This window comes from Mastacembelus armatus, chromosome 21 (genome assembly GCF_900324485.2).
Source record: "Mastacembelus armatus chromosome 21, fMasArm1.2, whole genome shotgun sequence".
Taxonomy (NCBI): domain Eukaryota; kingdom Metazoa; phylum Chordata; class Actinopteri; order Synbranchiformes; family Mastacembelidae; genus Mastacembelus; species Mastacembelus armatus.
Window position 1 is genome coordinate 4,083,524 of NC_046653.1, and position 23,288 is coordinate 4,106,811.

A 23,288-nucleotide genomic window follows, 5' to 3' on the forward strand; every position below is an offset into this window, starting at 1 on the left:
AAAACTACTTTCCAGTCATTATGGCACACTTGGGTGCCTTCCATATAATCTACCATGAAAAATGAAAAGAGAACCATAAATAACAGTGTGAAGATAAATAAAATAAAATATACTGAACATAGTCTATTTTTTTGATTGAGGACAAGTCACTGTCTCCTCTTAGCACCTCAACCAGAATGTAATATCCACTGAAATTTGACAGTGAAGCCTAAAACACTGATTGATATGATGCTCTTTTCAGATTATCAATCAAGCAAGGATGAAGGAGCATGGCGCTAAATACTCTGCCAAACATTTACATCTGTGCAAGTGATTTATTTTTGTATTAAAAGCAAGTGTGAGTTCAAATGACACATTCTTTAAAAGACTCATGCTTAAAGTTCAGACTCATAACTTGGACTTCACTGACCTTTACATTCACTGGCAGCAAGCCTTCAGGCTGAACCCTAACTTATGGAAACTCTGTCCTAAGACACCTTTCTGAGAAAAGATGAGAAGAGTCAGTCTTATTCAGTTTTGTTTGGTTTATTATGAACAGTCTCGGGATAATAATCACTGTTATCACTGAACCATATTTAAATATTGCAGAGATTGTCTTTGGCTTTGTTTTCTTGAAAATAAGTTATTTTTGAATTGGAAAAAAAAACCAAAATACATGATTTTTGGAAATTGAAAAAAAGATGAATATGTGACAATAACTATTGATGGAGATGTTATTGAAAGAGTGAATGACGTAAAATCTTTGTGTGTTATTTGGGATGATAAATTAAATTGGAAAGCTCACACAGACTGTAAAAAATAAAGTATGCAAAGGTACCGGTGTTCTGTATAAAGTAAAATATATGTTACATTGTTCATCTCTGCATATGCTGTACAGCTCCTTAATTTATCCATTTTTTGGATACATTAAGAAGTTTAAGGATTTGGTTGAATTAAAAACTTTATTAGTTACGTGGAAAGCTAAAAATATAATTCTACCTGAAGGTGGGCAAGAGTTGTTTAGTTTCGTATCAGAGGAAGTTAGCAATAAAAGGCAATTATTTTAAACCTGTATTTGCATGCACCACATCAAAACAGATGTGTGTTTCTGTTTATGGAGCAAAGTTATGGAATTATCTGGACTCTGAATTTAAAGCTTGTACAAATGTTGGTAAATTTAAAAAAATGTACAAGTATAAAATACTGACATCTTATGTGAAGAATGAATATAAATAAGTTAAAGACATGTAAGACAGGAGAATACTGAACATGCTTTGTGTATGTTTTGTAATCAGGTGTGGATGGGCTCAGGTTTGGATGTTGATTGTTGATTACTGACATGATATTTTTGTTTTGTTTGTTTTTTGTATCGAAGGATAGGGACAGGTTGCCCACAGCACTTAAATGAAAACAAGGCAGCTCAGATAGCTTAACCTTTAAGATTTACTGGATTAATCATTTCAGTGGAAAGTTGCCTCCTGAGTTCCCAGAATGGTTTCTGTTACCTGTCAGGCAAAACCCCTGTCAGTAATTGAATTATACCCAGTGTACATTAAGTGAGCCTTACAGACACAGTGAGGATGCCTGAAATTTAAAGCGTCATTCATTAAGAACTATATTTCTTCAGACAGCCTGCAAATCCCATAGAGCTGCAGGGAGCAAGCCTGGATCTATCTTTTTGGTGGCCTTACTGTCTAAGTGTTTTCAAAGGCTTACACTGTGCACACAGGTTTTTGCAAGACTATGTCATTTGTGATACCTGATTTTCAGCTAAGGTGTGACAACTTATCTATGCAAGTTTTTGTAAATTATACATGCAGCAGCACATTCAGAAGTAATTACTTTAACTCTGTACATCTGTTTTTATCTGTACAGGCGGAGAACTCTGCTCTGTCAATGGAAAATGACAATCAGAGGAAGCAGTATGAACGCTGTCTGGATGAGGTCAGTGTTAGTCTTCTTAACACCACTCTTAAAAACATGCGTTCACTGTCATATATGGTACATATCTCTACTGCCTGTACTATAACTTTCCACAGTGAAGTCTGTGAATACATTTTTATATAGGATTAACACACTGCCTTCAAAGGTCCATTATCAGTTTCATTTCACTTTTTTCAACATGGAGAAGAAGATTGATTCTACTCTCATGTGCAGTAAATATGAAGGTATTACATAGCAGAGGATTAGTTTAGCTTAGCATAATGACTGGAAACAGAGAGGAACAGTTAACAACCTTCTCCAAAGGTAACAATATAAGCTAGTTACTGTGAGTGCTTTTGGTTTTCACCAATGTATTACTGATGTGCTCATAGACTGCTGTCCAACCAGAGCCCTCACTTCTGTTGTATTCTGTATTCAAAGGGAGGTTTTAGTTACTACATATAAAACAAAGTTGAAAACCTTTTGGTTTCCTCAGGCTTCTTTATTTTAATTCATATATGTGTGTATCTTTTTTATTGTGGATTCAACTTTTGTTAACTTATTTATGCTGCTGTTAAGCACTTTGAATTGGCATTGTGTATGACAAGAGCTATACAAGTAAAATGAACTTGGCTATCAATGTTCTCATCCAACTCTCAACAAAAACAACAACAAAAAAAGAACTGTGAGAGTGTGATGGTAAGATAGATTCAGGCTCTCATGGCTCTCATTTATAATGCATACAACCATATTTTTATCACTGTATATTTACAGTAGTATACAAGGAATGAGAAATGAGAACAAGTTGTGTTTTTTTTACACATGCCTGTCAAAAAGCAGAGGGCTCAAGAATACAGAGTCAGTGGGGCAAGGAAACTGCACAGCTTTATTAAAAAGCACTAAACTAGAAATTGAGTCATGGTAACTGGACTTCTAGTTTTTAGGTTGAAACATTTCACTACTCATCTGAGTAGCTTCATCAGTCTAAGAGAAAGCTGTTATGGAAACTCCAAATTATCTTCCAGGTCAGTTTCACTCCACCCCTAGTCCTATAGGCTCATTAGGTGAACTATGTAAAATCAGGTAAGAGTCGTTAGACCCACACTCCTGAGTTGGTTTCACTTCACACCTGGCTGATAAGTGAATAGTGAAAGTGAGCACCAGGTGAGAGTCAATAGGATTTAGACTCACGTGACCCCTCTGATTCACCAACTTGCTGCAGAGTGTGTCCTCCCTGGGAAACATTTGATGTGTTCCTTAATTTCCTGGGAACAGATGAAAGAGCAGCCTGGTAGATTGAAGACAGGTTATGTCTGAGTCCTCCACCCCTGTTAAGGGAGGGTTTTTCCACTTGAGAATGTACGTCCTGCAGACAAGGGGAGATGCACAGTACAGACATGACCTGGGTGTGCAGAGCAGAGTAGCTTGAAAATCCAACGGCAGGAAGGAATGTGCAAATAAAAAGTTAATGACAGTGCCATGTGTACAGGTGTACTTGATTATCATACAAACTAAACAAACAGGATACAATATGTCAGTTAGTTATTGACAGGCTAATTGTTTAACTTTGATCAGAGCTAGTCTGGTGCTCAACCCTTACTGCCAGCTTTTATGCTAAGCTATGCAAACCAAGTCAATATTACAGCTCTGTAACAAAGCAAATAAGCTAAATTTTCAGAAGGTTGACTCAGAAAAGGCCTGAAGGTCAGGCCTTACACAATCAGAGATGATCATCATCTAATACTACAGGCATGCACATACACACTCAGACTGTTATCTACAGTGTTAGTGAAGCCTGTAGGAAAGCCAATAGAAGGGAACTGGACAGACAGCAGAACCAATGAGAATTCGAGCTGGAGCAGCAAGTGCCACCAATCCTTACTGCATGTAGATCATCTACCTGCACTCTTTTCCTCTTTCCTCCCTGACAACACTTTGTGTTGCATCTCTTTTCCTTTCTGCCCCATCTCTCTCTACCCGGAAAGTACCGCTCAACTTTATTTTTTTAGCAGTCTTCACTAATGGGCTTGTTGCCATGGAGATTGCTGCCCATGAGAATTTATCATATTCTGGTTGAGGACAGAAATGTCAGGGTTTCTGCGGTGGGATTAATTTTTCTTCTGCTGCTTTTCGGTCTTATGTACATGAATCTTTTTTAGGAAAAGCCTTCAGAAGCCTTTGTGTCATGGTCGGACTGAGTTCAGGCGAGTCATTTTGATAAATGAAAGAAGTCAAAAGAAACTATTTTGCAGCACACAGAAGTGGAAATATAGTGTTTATTTCCCTGTCAAGTCATGATATATACTTTGGCTTCAGGAATCAAAATAAGCAGTGAAGAAAGCATCTCAGATTGGGCTGTGTTATAAACACAAAACTAGCTTTTCCTTCCTTTTCTAAAAACACACACAATTGAAAAGTTTGGTCAGTCTTATCCAATTTTCTTCAAGGGAGGTGATTGGGGACCATAAAAGAAGCATTCTTTCAAAAAAGACATTTTTTGACTCTATATTGGTTTATTTATGTGCTGAGGAAAGTTAGATACACTAACTGCAGGCAACTGCTGTGTGATTTCACAGAAATTGAGTCTGTGATGCAACATGCTGCCAATTTGTCCTCACAGCATGTTACATGCCTCTACATTCCCTCTGATGGTGTTTGTACTTGGTCATTTTCATTAAAGTTTCTCTGTATTTCAAAGCTTAACTGAAAGTTCAAAAATTCGTTCTAAAATAATGACTAGACCCCAAATAAATGTTTTATTTCTCTCTGTCTCCTCCAGGTGGCTAACCAGGTGGTGCAGGCCCTTCTCACACAAAAGGTTTGTCGTTGTTATAAATATATATATATCTATATGTATATACTTTTAAGCAACAGTGGACAAAGAAGTTGTGGTAGAAGAAGTAGGGCAGTGACAGTCAGGTGTGAAGTCAGGCACTTGTGGTGAGGCCAGGGGAAATACGGGGGTTGTGGAGCGGGTCTGTGCTGCCTAAACAGTCATGCATGTGGAGAGGCCTGGACTGTCATAATAACAAATACTTGCATGTCACTAAGAGCAAGAAAGACTAGAAGCATCTCTTACCTCAAAATGTTTGTAAGTACAAGAAAAACTAAAATCATTGTGATCAGCTTGATGGTTTAATGATGGTAAGTGTTACTATATTAAAAAAGTGCAACTTATTGCATTTTAGCATTCATGTTCAGCTGCACACAAGTGTAGGCACTTTTATGCAGATGTGTGGACTCAAGTCAGACTCGAGACATTTATCTGATTTCAATTACTAATGAAGAAAACACTGAAAACACTGCAGGGGTCTAATTCTGTATTTGCTGTCTGCATTGGACACTACAATGTCAAGTAACTACAACAGACAACAGACAAATGTAATGGCGTACAGTCTCACGAAATGGTACATCTAAAGAATTTACTTACTTCCTCTCTTTTTATCTTACCGTTTTATTATTTAAATGCTTTATCCTGCATGTTTAAATTGTTTAAACTGATAGAAAATACTATATTTTGAGAGGATTCTCCAGCAAAATGTTTGTGTTACAGCAACACTATGTAGGTTTTTGACCCTAAAATAACGTCTCTAAAATTATTTCAGTGGTAGAACAACTCTTAACCAGACGAATTCTACCGCCGCTGCAGCCTGAGCAGCCTCGCATCGGCTGCAACAGCACTGTGCAACTTTCAAGTTCGGGTAAAATCCCTCAGCCCTCCCCATCTGCTGCCAACGGAAGAGTGCGGCCTGCTTTACAGCATACGTCACGTTTTACTCGTAGCCTTGGGGGGAGTCAGTCAACAGCTAACTATAAGACAAAACGATCTAACACAGAATTCTCAAAACTAACATCATGGCAGCGATCGGACACGAGCCCGTACACGAATCAATATTCACTGTTTCAGTCAGCTTAGTCAACAAATTCACATGTATTTCACTGCCCATGGGGAAGCTTATACAGTGACAGTATTTACAACACTGGTAACAGACAATTGTGCTTCTCAACCAGATGGGGGAAACTGTGAGCGAAAGTTATAGTGTTGCTTTAACCTTTTGTTGTCTTTAGGTCATGTGTATCTTAAAACATTGTCTTCTGTAGATGTTAAATTAACAACTGATACATGTGCAGTTCTCTGAAATACAGTCAGTCACAGTTGGCTGTTCATTTTATTCCTCTCTGGGGGTGTTTGTAGGATTTGAAAGAGGAATGTGTGAAGCTACGGACTCGTGTGTTTGACTTGGAACAGCAAAACCGCATACTGAGTGTGTTGTTTCAACAACGTGTCAAAATGTCCACGACTCCTGTCTCCCAGGTAAGAGCACATAGCACAATGGATACAAACAGACACTGACAAGCCTATCGTGTGCTTCAAGGCTGTTTGAATTTTACATGAGCAGTGCTCTACTTGTAAAGGTCACTAACTTTAGAAAAGGGCCACAAAGAAAGGAAATCTACCCAGGGTACAAGTCAGTTGAAATTGTTGGAGTGTACAATTTTACAATCAGAATCAGAAATAGAAATATATTCATTTGGGTCTTAAATTGTTCCTTTCTTAAATAGTGTAGCTGGTGTCAGTGTCAAATGTACTATAAATCATCAAACAATCATTACTGTCCCTTACCACTCTTCTTTTATAGTAATCCTGTCAGAATTTAGCCTGTTCAACTGTAGTTCTCAGTCTGTCAGTGCAGAAATCAGAGACAGAGCTAAGCAGGTTTCTATAACTGGAACACTTTCAACTGTAAAATGTCAGTGATAACTGGATAAAACCAATGGCTTCTTGTACTATTTTTAGACTTTGTGGTAGCTGACTGTTCAGTTTGTTGAGTTTCACCACTAATTGCACTGTGGAGGTGCTTTAGTAAATGTTTTTAAATAAAACTGTATTAACAGACTAGGTGTACAGCCTCCACAGATGATTATTATCCAACTCTGCAGGTCCTCTCGGCTCCATGTTGGGTTTTAGCATTTTTTGCTCTTTTTCCTGATGTGTAAAGATCAGTTTTTGTAAGCCTTGCATTAACTTAAAGAGCAGAGGTTTTAAGCTCATTTAATTTGCAACAGACTGGCCCACAGCTTGTATCTAGCTTGTATTGTTCAATTTTGCTATGAAAAATGGTAGAGGGGAGGCTGTAGTAACATGGTTATTATTTCTCTTCTGTGGCAGTGAGCAGGCAATGTCAAGACGTTCACTAAATACTGAACTCTACCATAACTAATTATTGCTGGACAATATTTTTGATGTAAAGACAATATTTTTCATTTTGAGTTGAACACTGAAAGACACCCCTGAAATGGATGGTTGAGCCCAGCTTGTTAGTTGTTTATACCAGTATATTTAAAAAAAAAAGATTTAAGCTATGTAGCGAATTTAAATATAGACATGTATTGAACATGAAGGTTTATTATGTCTAGTCTATGAATTATGAATATCATAACCCATCTTAATAATTTGGGGCACCAGCTCCTTTAAAGGGCGGATCAACCAGTCAATTAATGAGTAATACAGGATATCAGTCTACAATCTGAGGGAGAGTTCTCCCAATTCAGTGACGTATTTACTGTGTGAAATAACATTAATGATGCCAGTTACTTGTCTTTTTAAGATTTATTCAACTATTTACATGGTATATACATGCTATTTACATAGGGGGAAACAGAGAGAGAACTGGTCAGAGAAACTAGATGAATTAATGAATAAAACATTATAACAGTCTAACAGCTGGTTGTTTGCAGTGGTAGAAAAGAAATATTGAAATTAATTTAAGTTCTGTGTTTGAGTCTGAGGTCTAAACACAGCTTAGGAGGAAGCTCTAGTAATTATGGAGACCAACTGAGATCAGTGTGAGACAACCAGCACAGCCACAAGTTACTTGCCTGTCCTCGGGTTTACTGAGGCTCGGTCCGTTCATCTGTGGGCTGGTCCGACTGCAGTCTGCCGGCAGGAGTAGCAGAGAGTAGACATTCCCCGGAGTCTCGGGCTTTGGGCCTGGGTCCATTCGTCGCCTTTTCTCGCTCTCCGTCTGGCTGCTGCAGGGTCGTCTCATTGAGTTGGTTGATGTGAGATGGTCAGCTGGAGGACAACCACATGCAGGGAGAATGTCTTTGTCTCTTCTCCGCTGGGCAGTAACACAGTTTCTACCTCATCCTCTCCTCAGGGAGAGAGGGGGTCTCGATAAGTCTGGAAATCTCTTGACTTTCTTACAATTATTTCTTTTTCACCCATCAAAGTTCAAACACATGACAAACTTAGTAACTAAGTAACTGAGTCCATAGTTCATCAACAACATAAATGAAAATCAATAAAATTTACCATAGTTATATGGATTAACTATAAGGAATAACATAAACAACAGCACAGCTACTATACCACGCCGTAGTCTGACAATGATGCTCTGTAGGTCTGGTCGTAGGTTACATGTTTATCAACCAAAGCACAAATATAACAAGAACAGGATATAAAGACCAGTTCATAAGTATAGGTTTCAGGTCATGCCTAAAAAGGGAGTAGTCTTAAGGCATTTATGGCAGGAGGTGAGTAGAGGGAGTCTGAGGGGTTCTCTTTGTGAGGGCCGTTGGCCTGCTCTTTGTCAAAAAGAGAGTCTTGACATTGCAGTACTTGTTCCATCTTCCTGTTTACATTTGTAGGTCCCTAAGAATTTTAGAGCCATAAATTGTCTAAAGGATATCACTCCTGTCTTGATTAGGAATGTGAACATATTCTGCTGCTTTAGGTCCACTACAGCTGTAATAGACAGAAATGTTGAGTTATTAAACAGCAGTGAGAATCTCTTGCTATCATTATACCAGCTGGGATAAGACATGCTTGGTTAAGTCAATTGCAAAACACGTGACACACTTACAGCATGTGCTCTGATATTGAATACCTAGAGCTCTGCAAATACTGGTGCAGTGTGCTACTTGTACTTATATTTTCTGTTGCAGGAGCCTAATTCATGATATCAAGTTCAGTCTCAGTATACTGGAGTGCCTTGTTTTCTTTTTTAGCTTTTTTTAAGAGTTCAGGTCTTTTTGTGATGTGATTAGTAGCCATGCATTACTGTAAATGCCTCAGTGGATTGTATTTTTTATATGAAACACCAAATGTGTACATGGGCACTGTAAATTATTAGAAAGCAAATGTTGATGTTCACATCATCATATCACATCATATTTTCCCTTTATTTTTTCCATCATTTCTGACTGGCACATTTTTAGTTACATCATCTTAGTGTGTCCTGCTCCCATTTTCTTGGAAGAATACCTGCATGAATCCAGGACTTTTAGCATGAGTGCACATGTAGGTTTGCATACGTGTAGTACTAGCAGCAGTGAACAAAGGTAACTGTCTAAATCTTGTTAATTGAAGTGTAAGATGTAAATGCAATAGCCATACAATATTCCAGCTTTGAAAAGCCATTAACATAATTTTGTTAGAACAGCTGGATGAACTTTCCAGCTAAGTACTTGAGCTGGCAGCTAAACTGTGTTCTCCATTTCATTATTTGTATATATATTCAGATATACTGTAATATATAATAAAAAGCAAATAGCCTATATCCACATATATATCCATATCCATATATATCCATGCCTATAGAAGTTATATAAACTAGCTGCACAGAGGGCAAAATGCTGCTCTTTACTTTAGTCAAGATTGGTTTGTGAGCATCAATTTTATGGCTTTAGAAGACAGAGATGTACACACAGAGCTCTCAGATGTTTTTCTCTTTGTCTTACTGAAAAGTCACTTTAACTGCTTTGTTATAAAAGCAGAAACTGTAGGAGTCATATTAATGTTAGAGTTTCACCAATATGCGTATCATGCACATGTGACAGAAATTGCGGTTGTCTTCATGTACTCCATGAAAGTTAGTGTACAGTACTTCAAAATGAACAGTGTTCCAGGGTACATTTTACAGTTTGTTGAAGTGAATTTAGATTGACAGCCAAGACATGCTTTAGTAATGCCTTACATTCAGCAGTGCATGTAGTGTCTGGCTGATAAAATTAAAATTGGATATGTATTGACTCCCCAGTCTAAAAACCAAAAACAGCTGCAAGAGATATATACTGTATAATAGTTCTTGACCTGAATATTGGTAGAACTAGGCTTCAAGGCTTGAAAACAAGCCTTGAATTAAACAAAAAGATTACTACGATTACTCATTTTTGATCATTTGATTGTTCTCCAGAGAAACATTAGACGTGATTTCCTGCTGTGACCACTTACTGTGTAGCTAAATAGCATTTATCTGTGGGTATTACTGTTGGTTTTTAGAGGGCTTAGGGAGTTTTTAGGTAAAATTATTCTTTTATGTGATAGTTGGTACTACACTATCAAAAAATTGATTTATTTCAGTAATTCAATTCAAAAAGTGAAACTCATATATTACATAGATTCATTACACACAGTCTGATATATTTCAATTGTTTCTTTTAATTTTGATTATTAGAATTTACAGCTAATGAAAACCCCAAATTCAGTATCTTAGAAAATTAGAATATTACTTAAAACCAATAAAAAAGGGATTTTTAACACAGAAATGTTGGACTCCTCTTTCTATTCTTTTTCTATTCTATTTTCATGTTCTCCCTGTGCTTGTGTGGGTTTTCTCCAGGTACTCTGGTTTTCTCCCACAGTCCAAAAACATGTATGTCAGGTTGATTGGTGACTCTAAATTGCCCATAGGAGTGAGTGTGAGTGTGTGAGGTTGTTTGTCTCTATGTGGCCCTGTGTTGGACTGGTGACCTGTCCAGGGTGTACCCCTGCCTTTCACCCAGAGAGAGCTGGGATAGACTCCACCAGATCCCTGTGACCATAAACAGGAATAAGTGGGTATAAATAATGGATGGATGGATGGATTATTTAATAGTTTTCAAGATTGTCTGTATGTAACTGAGCTACTGTGACCAAGGAATTTCCCTTGTGAACCAATAAAGTTTATCTAATCTAATCTACTGAAAAGTATGAACATGAACAGCACCCAATACATGGTGTTGGAACTGGAATGTCCTCCCTCAGTTCCTTGTGTTCGTTTGATTGATAAAACGGAGGAGATGAATGTGGTCTCAAATTAGCCGTTTATTAAAACACACTGAATAAAGCAGTTACAGAGCTCTGGGTCAAACTTTCCCTAACCAATAACAGTCTTTGTCAGGGCACGAAGTCTGACTGACTATTCTTCCCTCGAGCCAGTGATAATATTACAGAATGAAATGTGCAAGCTTTAGGAAGCTGGCGTGTTCTTCTCCCATAGGTTGAGAACGATGGGATGTCCTGAGATATCAATGTTACTATGCCTCCTGGCAGAGGTCAACCTGCCCTGTAAGACAGAGTACAACAACAAAAGCAACAGGCACATCCTATCTGATGTTATGTCTAGTCCACTTCTTGCCCTGTAAGAAACCTTGCAATTACTGAAAAACAAGTTCATGTCTAAACTGCTACTGTTTCACACATACCAAAATGCTTCACGAGTATACTGTAAAAATGCATTTTAATGCAAGTTTAATCTTTAATATGATAAAAGTAATCTAATACTGCCTTATACCTTAAGCTGTAATGTAATAAAAGTAATAATTCCCACAATGGTCAGGGCTCTTTTTTCATGAATTACTGCAGCCATGCAGCATGTCATGGAGGCGATCAGTCTGTGGCACTGCTGAGGTATTATGAAAGTCCAGGTTGCTCTAATAGTGGCCTTCAGCACTTCTTCCTATTCACAATACCCCATAGATTCCATATGGGGTTTAGGTCAGGAGAGTTTGCTGGCCAATCAAGCTCAGGGATACCATGGTCCTTAAACCAGGTATTGGTACTTTTGGTAGTGTGGGCAGGTGCCTAGTCCTGCTGGTAAATGAAATCAGCATCTCCATAAAGCTGGTCAGTAGAGTGACGCATGAAGTGCTCTAAAACTTCCTGGTAGACAGATCTCAAGCAACTCTGTGTCTCTCCTCTCTTCCTCCAGACTCTGGGACCTTGATTTCCAAATGAAATACAAAATTTACTTTCATTTTAAAAGAGGACTTTGGGTCAATGAGCAACAGTCCAGTCCTTTTTGTCCTTAGCCCAGTTAAGATGCCTCTGATGTCTCTGGTTCAAGAGTGGCTTGACAGAAGGAATAAGACATTTGAAGCCCATGTCTGTGCGTGGTGGCACTTGAAGCAATGACTCCAGCTGCAGTCCACTCCTTGTGAATCTCCCCCAAATTGTTGAATGGGCTTTGTTTCACAATCCTCTCAAGGCTGTGGTTATCCCTTTTTCTACCACATTTTTTCCTCTGTGAACAGCCAGCGTCTTTAGTAATGACCATTTGTGTCTTATCCTCCTTGTGTAGGGTGTCTATGGTCGTCTTCTGGACAACTGTCCAGTCAGTCTGCCTACCCCATGATTGTGTGGCCTACTGAACCACACTGAGACCATTTAAAGGCTCAGGAAACCTTTGTAGGTGTTTTTAGTTAATTAGCTGATGAGAGTGTGACACCATGAGTCTCCAATATAGAATTTTTTTACAATATTCTAATTTTCTGAGATATTGAATTTTGGGCAGGCTCAGATTGGCCATCGGGAGGATTCCCAACTAATTTGGCCTGCTGCCAGCCAGCGTTTTTTTTTTTTAATTTTTATTTATTTTATATTATTGCCCACGCACTAAAGTGATGCTAAAAACATTAATGCTATTTATTGTAAAGTTACATGTGTATTTTTGCAGACAAATATTAACATTCTTTTATATAAGTAGGAAGGGAGCTGGGAGATGAGCTATAACATTTTATTATGTTTTTTTATATATGTTGTCATAATGTAGTCGTTATTGTACTAATTTTGAAGTTTTACAAAATTATGTCTGCCAGTTTGTGAGGTTTAAAACTTCTTTCCTTTTTTTTTCTCAAAAAGGTGGAGACAGTCAACCTAGCACTAGTTCTGGTATAGTGATCACAGATTCAGCCAGGGAGTGAGACAGGGAGAAGGAAAATAAGAAAAAAAATATTTGTTTTAACATCCATCCATCTTCTTCCGCTTATCTGGGGTCGGGTCGCGGGGGCAGTAGCCGAATCAGGGATACCCAGACTTCCTTCTCCCTGGACACTTCCTCCAGCTCTTCCGGGGGGACACCAAGGCGTTCCCAGGCCAGCCGGGAGACATAGTCCCTCCAGCATGTCCTGGGTCTTCCCCGGGGCCTCCTCCCGTTGGGACATGCCCGGAACACCTCCCCAGGGAGGCGCCGAGGAGGCATCCGAAACAGATGCCCAAGCCACCTCAACTGACTCCTCTCGATGTGGAGGAGCAGCGGCTCTACTCCGAGCTCCTCCCAGGTGACCGAGCTCCTCACCCTATCTCTAAGGGAGCGCCCGGCCACCCTGCGGAGGAAGCTCATTTCAGCCGCTTGCATCCGCAATCTTGTTCTTTCGGTCATGACCCAGAGCTCATGACCATAGGTGAGAGTAGGAACGTAGATTGACCGTTAAATCGAGAGCTTCGCCTTACAGCTCAGCTCCTTCTTCACCACAACGGACCGGTACACCGACCGCATTACTGCTGCCGATGCCCCGATCCGTCTGTCAATCTCGCGTTCCGTCCTTCCCTCACTCGTGAACAAGACCCCGAGATACTTAAACTCCTCCACTTGAGGCAGGATCTCTCCCCTGGCCTGGAGATGGCAAGCCACCTTTTTCCAGTTGAGTACCATGGCCTCGGACTTGGAGGTGCTGATTCTCATCCCAGCCGCACGCTGGAGTTCCTGGCTCGATGGAGCCAACAGACCAACATCATCTGCAAAAAGCAGAGATGAAATCCTGTGGTCCCCGAACTGGACTCCCTCGGGCCCCTGGCTGCGCCTAGAAATTCTGTCCATAAAAGTAATGAACAGAACCGGTGACAAAGGGCAGCCCTGCCAGAGTCCGTGTACTGGGAACAGGTCTGACTTACTACCGGCAATGCGAACCAAGCTCCTGCTCCATTTGTACAGAGACCGGATAGCCCCCAGCAAAGGGCCCCGGACCCCATACTCCTGGAGCACCTCCCACAGGATGTCACGAGGGACCAGGTTGAATGCCTTCTCCAAGTCCACAAAACACATGTGGACTGGTTGGGCAAACTCCCATGAACCCTCGATCACCCTCGAGAGTGTGTAGAGCTGGTCCAGTGTTCCTCGCCCAGGACGGAAACCGCATTGTTCCTCCTGGATTCGAGGTTCGACCACCGGCCGGATCCTCCTCTCCAGCACCCTGGCATAGACCTTCCCCGGGAGGCTGAGGAGTGTGATCCCTCTGTAGTTGGAACACACCCTCCGGTCCCCCATCTTAAAAAGAGGAACGGGAACGGGCCTGGTGGCTGGGTCTCCCCCCATGGGGCCCAGCTGGGCAAAGCCCGAAAGAGCGACGTGGGGCCGCCCTTCCATAGACCCACCACCCACAGGAGGATCCATAAGGGGCCGGTGCATAGTGGATCGGGCAGTGGTCGAGGACGGGGACCTCGGCGACCCGATCCCTGGATGCTGAAACTGGCTCTAGGGACATTTGCCAAACCCTCAGCCAGTTATAGTTCATTCATCAAAGGTGGAATGAGCACATGGAAAACAGAATTGCTTACTTATTTTCTCAGGGCAAACAAGGTAGATATCGGTAGTCTACTGACAGAAAAACAGATGTCAGCACATTGAGATCAAGTAAGGAAGAAGCGACAGGTCATGGAGCGTGTGATTAATGTCATCAAGGCCATTGGTAAGCGTGGCCTTAGTCATTGTGGTGATAAACACGAGAGTGCTTATTCCTTAGAAGACTTGACTATAGATCATGGAAATCTTTTAGAATTAATACTGCTGCTCAGCAAGTATGATGCCTGTCTGCAACCACACGTCAATGAATGCACTGAAAAGAGTAAATAGATGCATGAAAGTGGACATGAAGGAAGAGGTTCCCTTTTGACTTTGCTGTCCAAGATGACAGTAAACACAGTCATTAGTATTATCCGTCTCTTAATTGACACTGACAACATCACTGATGAAGTTGCTGAGAGCAGCGAAGTCTGCAATCTGCTGACCTTCCAAGCTGAAAGTTTTGTTTAACCTCTCTTCTACGTGCATTTATGAGTGAGAAGTAGAGAGGAAATAGCAGCTTTGGACTTCTGGCATAAATGCTTGGTATAATGCTCTGTGCAGACTCATGTAATCTGATATAATATCTGCTTTAGGTTAATTGTAAATGTTTTATTGTGATGGTCATGCTGTGTAATAAAATAATAAGGTTGCATGGTTTCTAAATTTATTTAGGTGCATAGGATGGCCTGGGTGGGTGTGGGATTTCCCGGCCTGAAATTGTGTCCCAGTCCGGCTCCGATTTTGGGGCTTTATTAGCCGTAAGTTATAATAATCAAAATCAAAAGAAACAAATACTTGAAATATATCAATCTGTGTTTAATCTATATAATATATGAGTTTCACTATTTGAATTGAATTATTGAAATAAATCAACTTTTTGATGATAGTCTAATTTATTGAGATGCACCTGTGCAACTTTTGCATGTGGCCAATGTATTCAAACTATATTGGCTTACATTAGTAAATTAATTTTAAAAAAGTTGATTAATGCAGCTTTAAATCAATGTGCTTTTTTATAAATAAGCCATAGCCATTTACTTTCAGCATCACAGCACCACATCCATGGAGAGGCAAAAGAGTCCCTTTTGAGTTTATCCAAATGGCAATCTACATTCAATGTACTGCCACAATAGTAAATTTGAGTTCATGCCAAACTAATGGCATATTCACATTATCCTGGAAAATCAGCTTTGTGCCCTCATCTTTATTACAATATGGTGCATTGTGATGGCTCATGGGTGTTTGCAATACAGTGGTAGAAGTACTCAAAACCTTTAAATAAGTAAAAGTACAATATACTTGAGTGTGTTGCTCCAGTGACTGATAAATGATCATACAGTACAGTACATTACATTATCATACTGTTAATATTAATGCATCATTGCACTACTGTAGTACTGTAGCTTTTAAATGTTGTACTAGTTGGCAAAGTTTCAGCTAGCTTGAAGTTTAATTACCAGTGGTTCCCAAAATGTGGACAAAGATAATTCTGTAGGGGTCATGAGATGATTAGTTAAATTTATTTGTATAAGGCCAAACCACAATAAAATCAATAAAATGTTAAGGCACTTTATAGAGAAACCTAAGCACTATGAGCAGCACTTGGTGGGAGGATCAGTGCAGGGCCCAAATGCAGACAACACTTTATATTCTTGGGACAAAACACAGGACTGGAACATACCAGGTTTAGGTACTTCTGAGAACACTCTCAGTAACTTGGATCACTAATCACTGTTTTCAAGACACTGCCACTCTGCACAGAAACACAAACTCAAGAAAACAGGTGACGAAGCTCAGGGTCCGGCGGTGCAGTGGCGTCGGCAGGACCGTCCGACCCACCAGGACAAGGCTCTGCAACAGGGCAGGAACAAAAAGAGAAACAAAAGATCAATCAAACACAGATGTAACTAATTGTGGTAATCAAACGTTGGACTACCTGGGCAGGAAACAAGAAACCAAAATAAAAGTCCAAACCTGGAAACAAAAATCCCACCATAACAGACAGTGAGGCACAAAGTGATTAATGTGAAAGAGAAGACAAAAATTAAAGTGCTTCTGCACAGATTTGACATGGACTCCAGATTTAGAACTTGTGAACAATCTTTATTTAGCTTTTTTAATTTTTTAGCACATGAACATTAAGGAAATACCATTCAAAACTGCCATTTGACTGTAAAAAATATATAAAAGAGCCATAGATATAATGCTTTCAACAGATATATCAATTCCACAACCTGAGCATGCAGTCATAGTTAATTTCTTAATGCCAAAATGGCAGATAAAGAAAATATTCCAGATATAGAATGAAATCAGTTAAATAGCAAAACGCATGCTACAATAATAATTTAGCTGCTGGGCTTGTTAGCATGTTTTGCTACCCGCGCCTACAGCTCGCTAACAATACAGACCCAAAAAGTTACTCACAATCGCTCTGCAAAAGTAGCTTCATATTTAACCAATGAAATGTATAAGGCTAAATTGAAAAAGAAAGATACTGTAAGTATTTTCTTACCGTTATTGGACGCTTTTCAACAGACGGGAACATCAGCTTAGCTGGTGGCAGATGTGCCTGCCCATAAACCGGCCTAATGTGCAGGGAAATGGGCCGATGCCAATTAATTAAAATGTGTAAAAAAAAAAAAACGGCCGATTAATTGGCTCGGTTGATCTATCGGTCAACCTCTAGTGCTAAAACTGTATGCTAATAAATAATGAATTGATGACAATGCAATACATGCTTTTGAATTCATTGGATATATCAGTGTGGTTTGCTAAAAAAAGTCTGAGCAACATGTAGGAGATGATTGATTTTAACTGTAAGAGACAAAAAATGACTTTTTTCTTTGCAACTGCCCAGTTGGAAACATCAAATGAACCCGTAACAAGATGCCAAGTGCAGCCGTGGCCAAATGTTTTGAGAATGACACAAATATTAATCTTCACAAAGTCTGCTGCTTCAGTTTTTATGATGGCAATTTGCATATACACTATGTGCACAATTATTAGGCGAGTATTTTGACCATATTGTCATTTTAATTTTCCAACTCCAATCTGTATAAACTTGACTGCCTATTGGATTTCAGCACACAAGGTGATGTGCATTTATTGAGGGAGGGTGTGGCCCTAGGAGACCAACACCCTGTATCAGGTGTGCACAATTATTAGGCAGCTTCTTTTCCTCAGGGAAAATGGGCCAGAAAACAGTCCTTAACAGACTCTGAAAAGTCAAAAATTATTAAAAATCCTTCAGAGGGATGCAGAACTCTTGAAATTGCCAAGATATTAGGACGTGACCACAGAACCATCAAACATTTTGTTGCAAATCCCCAAAAGGGTCGCAAGAAACATGTTGAGAGAAAAAGATGCCAATTAACTGCCAAAGATTTGAGAAGAATCAAACGTGAAGCTACCAGGAACCCATTATCCTCCAGTGCTGTCCTATTCCAGAACTGTGACCTGCCTGGAATATCCCGAAGTACAAGGTGTTCAGTGCTCAGAGACATGGCCAAGGTAAGAAAAGCTGAAACCCGACCACCACTGAACAAGACACATAAGTTGAAAGGCCAAGACTGGGCCAAGAAATATCTGAAGACTGATTTTACAAAGGTTTTATGGACTGATGAGATGAGAGTGACACTTGATGGACCAGATGGATGGGCCCGCGGCTGGATCAGCAATGGGCATAGAGCTCCACTCCGACTCAGACGCCAGCAAGGTGGAGGTGGGGTACTGGTATGGACTGGAATTATTGAAGATGAGCTTGTTGGACCTTTTCGGGTGGAAGATGGACTCAAACTGAACTCAGTTTCTAGAAGAAACTCTCTTCAAACAGTGATACAGGAAAAAGTCTGCATCTTTCAAGAAGACCATGATTTTTATGCAGGACAATGCTCCATCTCATGCATCGAAGTACTCCGCTGCATGGCTAGCCAGTGAAGGCCTTAAAGATGAAAGAATAATGACATGGCCTCCTTCCTCACCTGACCTAAACCCTATTGAGAACTTATGGGCCTTTCTTAAACATGAGATCTACAGTGAAGGAAAACAGTAGACCTCTCTGAACGCTGTCTGGGAGGCTGTGGTTGCTGCTGCACAAAAAGTTGATGGTCAAGAAATCAAGAAACTGACAGACTCAATGGATGGAAGACTTTTGAGTGTTATTGAAAAGAAGGATAGCTATATTGGCTAAATCCTCACTTTTAACTTCCTTAAATTTTCAGGTTTGAAGCTTATAAACATTTTGGGTTGACCAAGAGCACTGTTGTTGTTAAATAATAAATCTAATCCTCAAAAATGCAACTTGCCTAATAAGTGTGCACACAGTGTACTAGCTACAGAACGTTATGAGGAGTGATCAGATGGATTGCGATTAATTACCATCCCTCTTTGCCAGAAAAATTAACGTAATCCCCAAAAAAACATTTCCAGGACCAGCTGACACTATGTCAGTAAGTCTCCGTTAACAAAGGTGAGAGTGTTGAGAAGGACAAGGCTGGAGATCACTCTGTCATGCAAATTGAGTTAGAATAACAGGCTGGAAGCTTTTGGTGCTTGAAATCATTGTTCTTCCTCTGTTAATCATGGTTACCTGCAATGAAACGTGCAGTCATCATTGCTTTGCACAACAGGAAAGGATATTGCTGCTAGTAAGATTGCACCTAAATCCACCATTTATCGGATCATCAAAAACTTCTAGGAGAGAGGTTCAGTTGTTGAGAAAAAGGCTTCAGAACACCCAAGAAAATCCAGTAACCACCATGTGTGGGGTTGCTTCTCAGCCAAGGGAGTGGGCTCACTCACAATTTTCACACAGCCATGAATAAATAATGGTACAAAAACATCCTCTGGAAGCACCTTACCCAAGCATCCAAGAACAGTTTGGTGACAAACTGCCTTTTCCAGCATGATGGAGCACCTTGCCATAAAGCAAAAGGGTTAACTAAGTGGCTTGGAGAATAAAACATCAAAATTTTGGGTCCATGGCCTGGAAACTCCCCAGACCTTAATCCCATTGAGAACTTGTGGTTAATCCTTAAGCAACAAGTGGACAAATGAAAACCCACAAATTTTGACAAACTCCAAGCATTAATTATGCAAGAATGGGCTCAGCCAGGATGTGGCCCAGAAGTTGATTGACAGCATGCCAGGGCTAATTGCAGAGGTTTTGAAAAAGAAGGGTCAATATTGACTCTTTGCGTAAACTTAATGTAATTCTCAATAGAAGCCTTTGACACTTATGAAATGCTTGTAATTATACTTCAGTATACAATAGTAACATCTGACAAAAAGCTTGAACCAGCGAACTTTGTGAAAATGATAATTTATGTCATTCTCAAAACTTTTGGCCACAGCTGTAGACTGTACTGCTTTTTGTTTATCATATTTTGCTGATCATATTTTTGGATTTTTAAAAAATGTTTCCAGTCAAATCATAAACTATGTGTGCTATCTAAAGCAATCAGATAAATGTTGTGGAGTACAAGGTACAATATTTCCTTGAAATATTCCTGAAATGTGAAGTAGAAATATAACGTACAGTAGCATAATATGGAAATGTACTTAGGTCTGTTCTACCTCTGCTGTGGTGCCCTCGGCTGCTCTGGCCTTTGTGAACATTGTCCAATCACTGTTGATAACCACTTCTTAAAAAAAAAACAAAAAACAAAAATAAATCCTACTTGTGTTTCTGTAAAAACTGTGCCATAATAAATGATGTTTACACTGATACTTGATAAAGACATGCATCCCATTTGCTTATTGAAATATTATCAAATGTTGCAATCACAGTAAGATGAGAAGCTTTTCCTAAAATATTACTAATTATATGTGAGCAACTTCTTCACTTAGCAAAGAAAAATAGGCAGCAGCATATCTATTAAACCTTTTATTGGTGTTTGGCTGAGACCTCTGTATATGCAGAATACATTCAAAGTGCCAGACACAGTATAACTTGAGGTCAAAAGCCTTTTTTCTCTTAACACTGTGGACTGCAACAAGAGATCCCTTCCTTTGTACTTCTACAAAATGGGAACAAAGAGGCAAAAATCCATTAGGCTACACAGCTGCAGAGGCTACTTGAACAAATTGAACACAAGTAATTTCATTGTCTTCGTCACTGAAGAGACAATCAATGATGTAGAGAAAAAATGATCATTGACAGAGGGATTGACACATAATGCTTAGGTATGCAGGGCAACACAGAGATAATTATGTATAAATTAGTAAAATGGAAAATTTGTTTTTCACTGAAAGTTACGCTTGTTTGGTCCCTTAATCACTGTGGAGGCACAGCTCTTCCCAGTCAGGCTGACTGACTGAGCGAGGTCACAGCAAGCCTGCTCATGGGACACAAGAGATAAGAGAGTGAGAACAATGCCTTCTTTTTTTTTACAGTAGCTTCCAGGCTGTTTTTTACTTTGGAAATGTGTAAAAAAGTCAAGTGCACACAAATAGAAGATACATGAAAAAGACCAGGTTTTTATGTTCACAGCCACCTGCTCTGCTGGAGGACCTATTTTCTTTCCATGGACACCATTCAGTATTGACATCTTATTTATCTTGGGATTGAACTGCAGTGTCTAATGTTGTGTGTCATATTAGTATTAAAATTACTCATGTCTGAATAGTAGGTAATTGATTTTGTACAAAAACAAAAAGACATTCTCTGCATTTAATGAGGTCAGAGGATTTTTAGGCTGATGACATTAAGAGTTTAGGCTATAGTTAGCAGTTTTGTCCTGCTGTTTATTCAGTGTGAAGACATTTATATTTAATTCAATTCAATTCAATTCAATTTTATTTGTATAGCGCCAAATCACAATACAAATCATCTCAAGGCACTTTACAAAAACTAAAACTAAAAACCCAACAATTCCCTTATGAGCAAGCACTTGGTGACAGTGGAGAGGAAAAACTCCCTTTAACGGAAGAAAAAACCTCCAGCAGAACCGGGCTCAGTTTGGGCGGCCATCTGCCTCGACCGGTTGGGGTGAGTGGATAGAGCAGAGAGAAAAGAACAGCAACAATAAACAACAAATAGACACTGCAAGTTGGTGGGGCCAGTAACTGCACATCAGCGATAAACAGCTCCAGGACCAGGGACACCTGCAGAAGGTACAGAGAGAGAGAGAGAGAGAGGGAGGGAGAGAGCACAAACTAGGGGAGAGAGAGAGCACAAGGTTAGTAACATTCAATGGTGGAATATACATGAGGTGGGAGAGAAGGGGGGGGGGGGGGGGGGGGGGGGGGCTCAGTGCACCGATGGTCCTCGGGCAGTCTAGGCCTATAGCAGCATAACTAACTAAGGGATGGTTCAGGGTTGCCTGAAGCCAGCCCTAACTATATGCTTTGTCAAAGAGGAAGGTTTTAAGTCTAGCCTTAAAAGTACAGAGAGTGTCTGCCTCCTGAACCCAGGCTGAGAGCTGGTTCCACAGGAGAGGAGCTTGATAGCTAAAGGCTCTGCCTCCCATTCTGCTTTTGAGAACTCTGGGAACCACAAGTAGGCCTGCACTCTGAGAGCGAAGTGGTCTATTGGGATAATATGGTACTATGAGGTCTTTAAGGTATGAAGGAGCTTGATTATGAAGGGATTTGTATGTGAGAAGAAGGATTTTAAATTCTATTCTATATTTTACAGGGAGCCAATGAAGAGAAGCCAATATAGGAGAAATATGATCTCTCTTGCTAGTTCCTGTCAGGACTCTGGCTGCGGCATTCTGGATTAATTGGAGGCTTTTTATTAAGATATTAGGACATCCAGATAGTAATGAGTTACAGTAATCTAGCCTTGAGGAAACAAACGCATGGACTAGTTTTTCTGCATCATTTTGAGACAGGATGTTCCTAATTTTGGAAATGTTGCGCAGGTGAAAGAATGCAGTTCTAGAAATTTGTTTTATGTGTGAGTTAAAGGACATGTCCTGGTCAAAAATAACTCCAAGGTTTTTTACAGTAGTGCTGGAGGCCAGGGCTATGCCATCTAGAGTAGCTATAATTTTAGAAAGTTATTTCTGAGATTTTTAGGCCCAAATATAATGACTTCTGTTTTCTCCGAGTTTAAAAGTAAAAAGTTACTGGTCATCCAAGCCTTTATGTCAGTTAGACAGGCTTGAAGTCTGGTTAACTGGTTTGTGTTAACAGGTTTAATAGATAGATATAACTGAGTGTCATCCACATAGCAGTGGTAATTAATAGAGTGCTTCCTAATGATATATCCTAAAGGAAGCATGTACAGGGTGAAGAGAATCGGTCCTAGCACAGAACCTTGTGGAACTCCATAACTAACTTTTGTTCGTGTGGAAGGTTCATCATGGACATGAACAAACTGGAATCTGTCCGATAAATAGGATTGGAACCACTTTAACGCTGTTCCTCTGATACCAATCACATGCTCCAGTCTCTGTAATAAGATGTTGTGGTCAATGGTGTCGAATGCTGCACTAAGGTCTAGGAGGACAAGTATCGAAACAAGTCCATTATCTGAGGCTAAGAGAAGATCGTTGGTAACTTTCAACAGTGCTGTTTCTGTACTATGATGTGCTCTAAATCCTGATTGGAAATCTTTAAATAGTTCATTCCTGTGTAAGTGGTCTGATAGCTGCTTAGCAACAGCTTTTTCTAGGATTTTAGAAATAAATGGCAGGTTGGATATTGGTCTATAATTAGCCAAGACACCTGGATCAAGACTAGGCTTTTTGAGTAAAGGTTTGATTACTGCAGTCTTAAAGGCCTGTGGTACGTAGCCTGATACTAGAGATAAATTTACCAAGTCCAATAAAGATG

General features: G+C 39.8%; 1 protein-coding gene across 1 annotated transcript in view; it reads left to right on the forward strand.

Moving 5' to 3' along the window:
* LOC113124054 (nck-associated protein 5-like) overlaps positions 1-23,288 on the forward strand; it is a 65,776-nt gene that overhangs the window by 28,896 nt on the left and 13,592 nt on the right. The window contains exons 5-7 of the mRNA XM_026296517.1: positions 1,855-1,923; positions 4,682-4,720; positions 6,098-6,217. Coding sequence (XP_026152302.1) covers positions 1,855-1,923; positions 4,682-4,720; positions 6,098-6,217 — 228 coding nt within the window. The remainder of the gene's footprint in view (positions 1-1,854; positions 1,924-4,681; positions 4,721-6,097; positions 6,218-23,288) is intronic.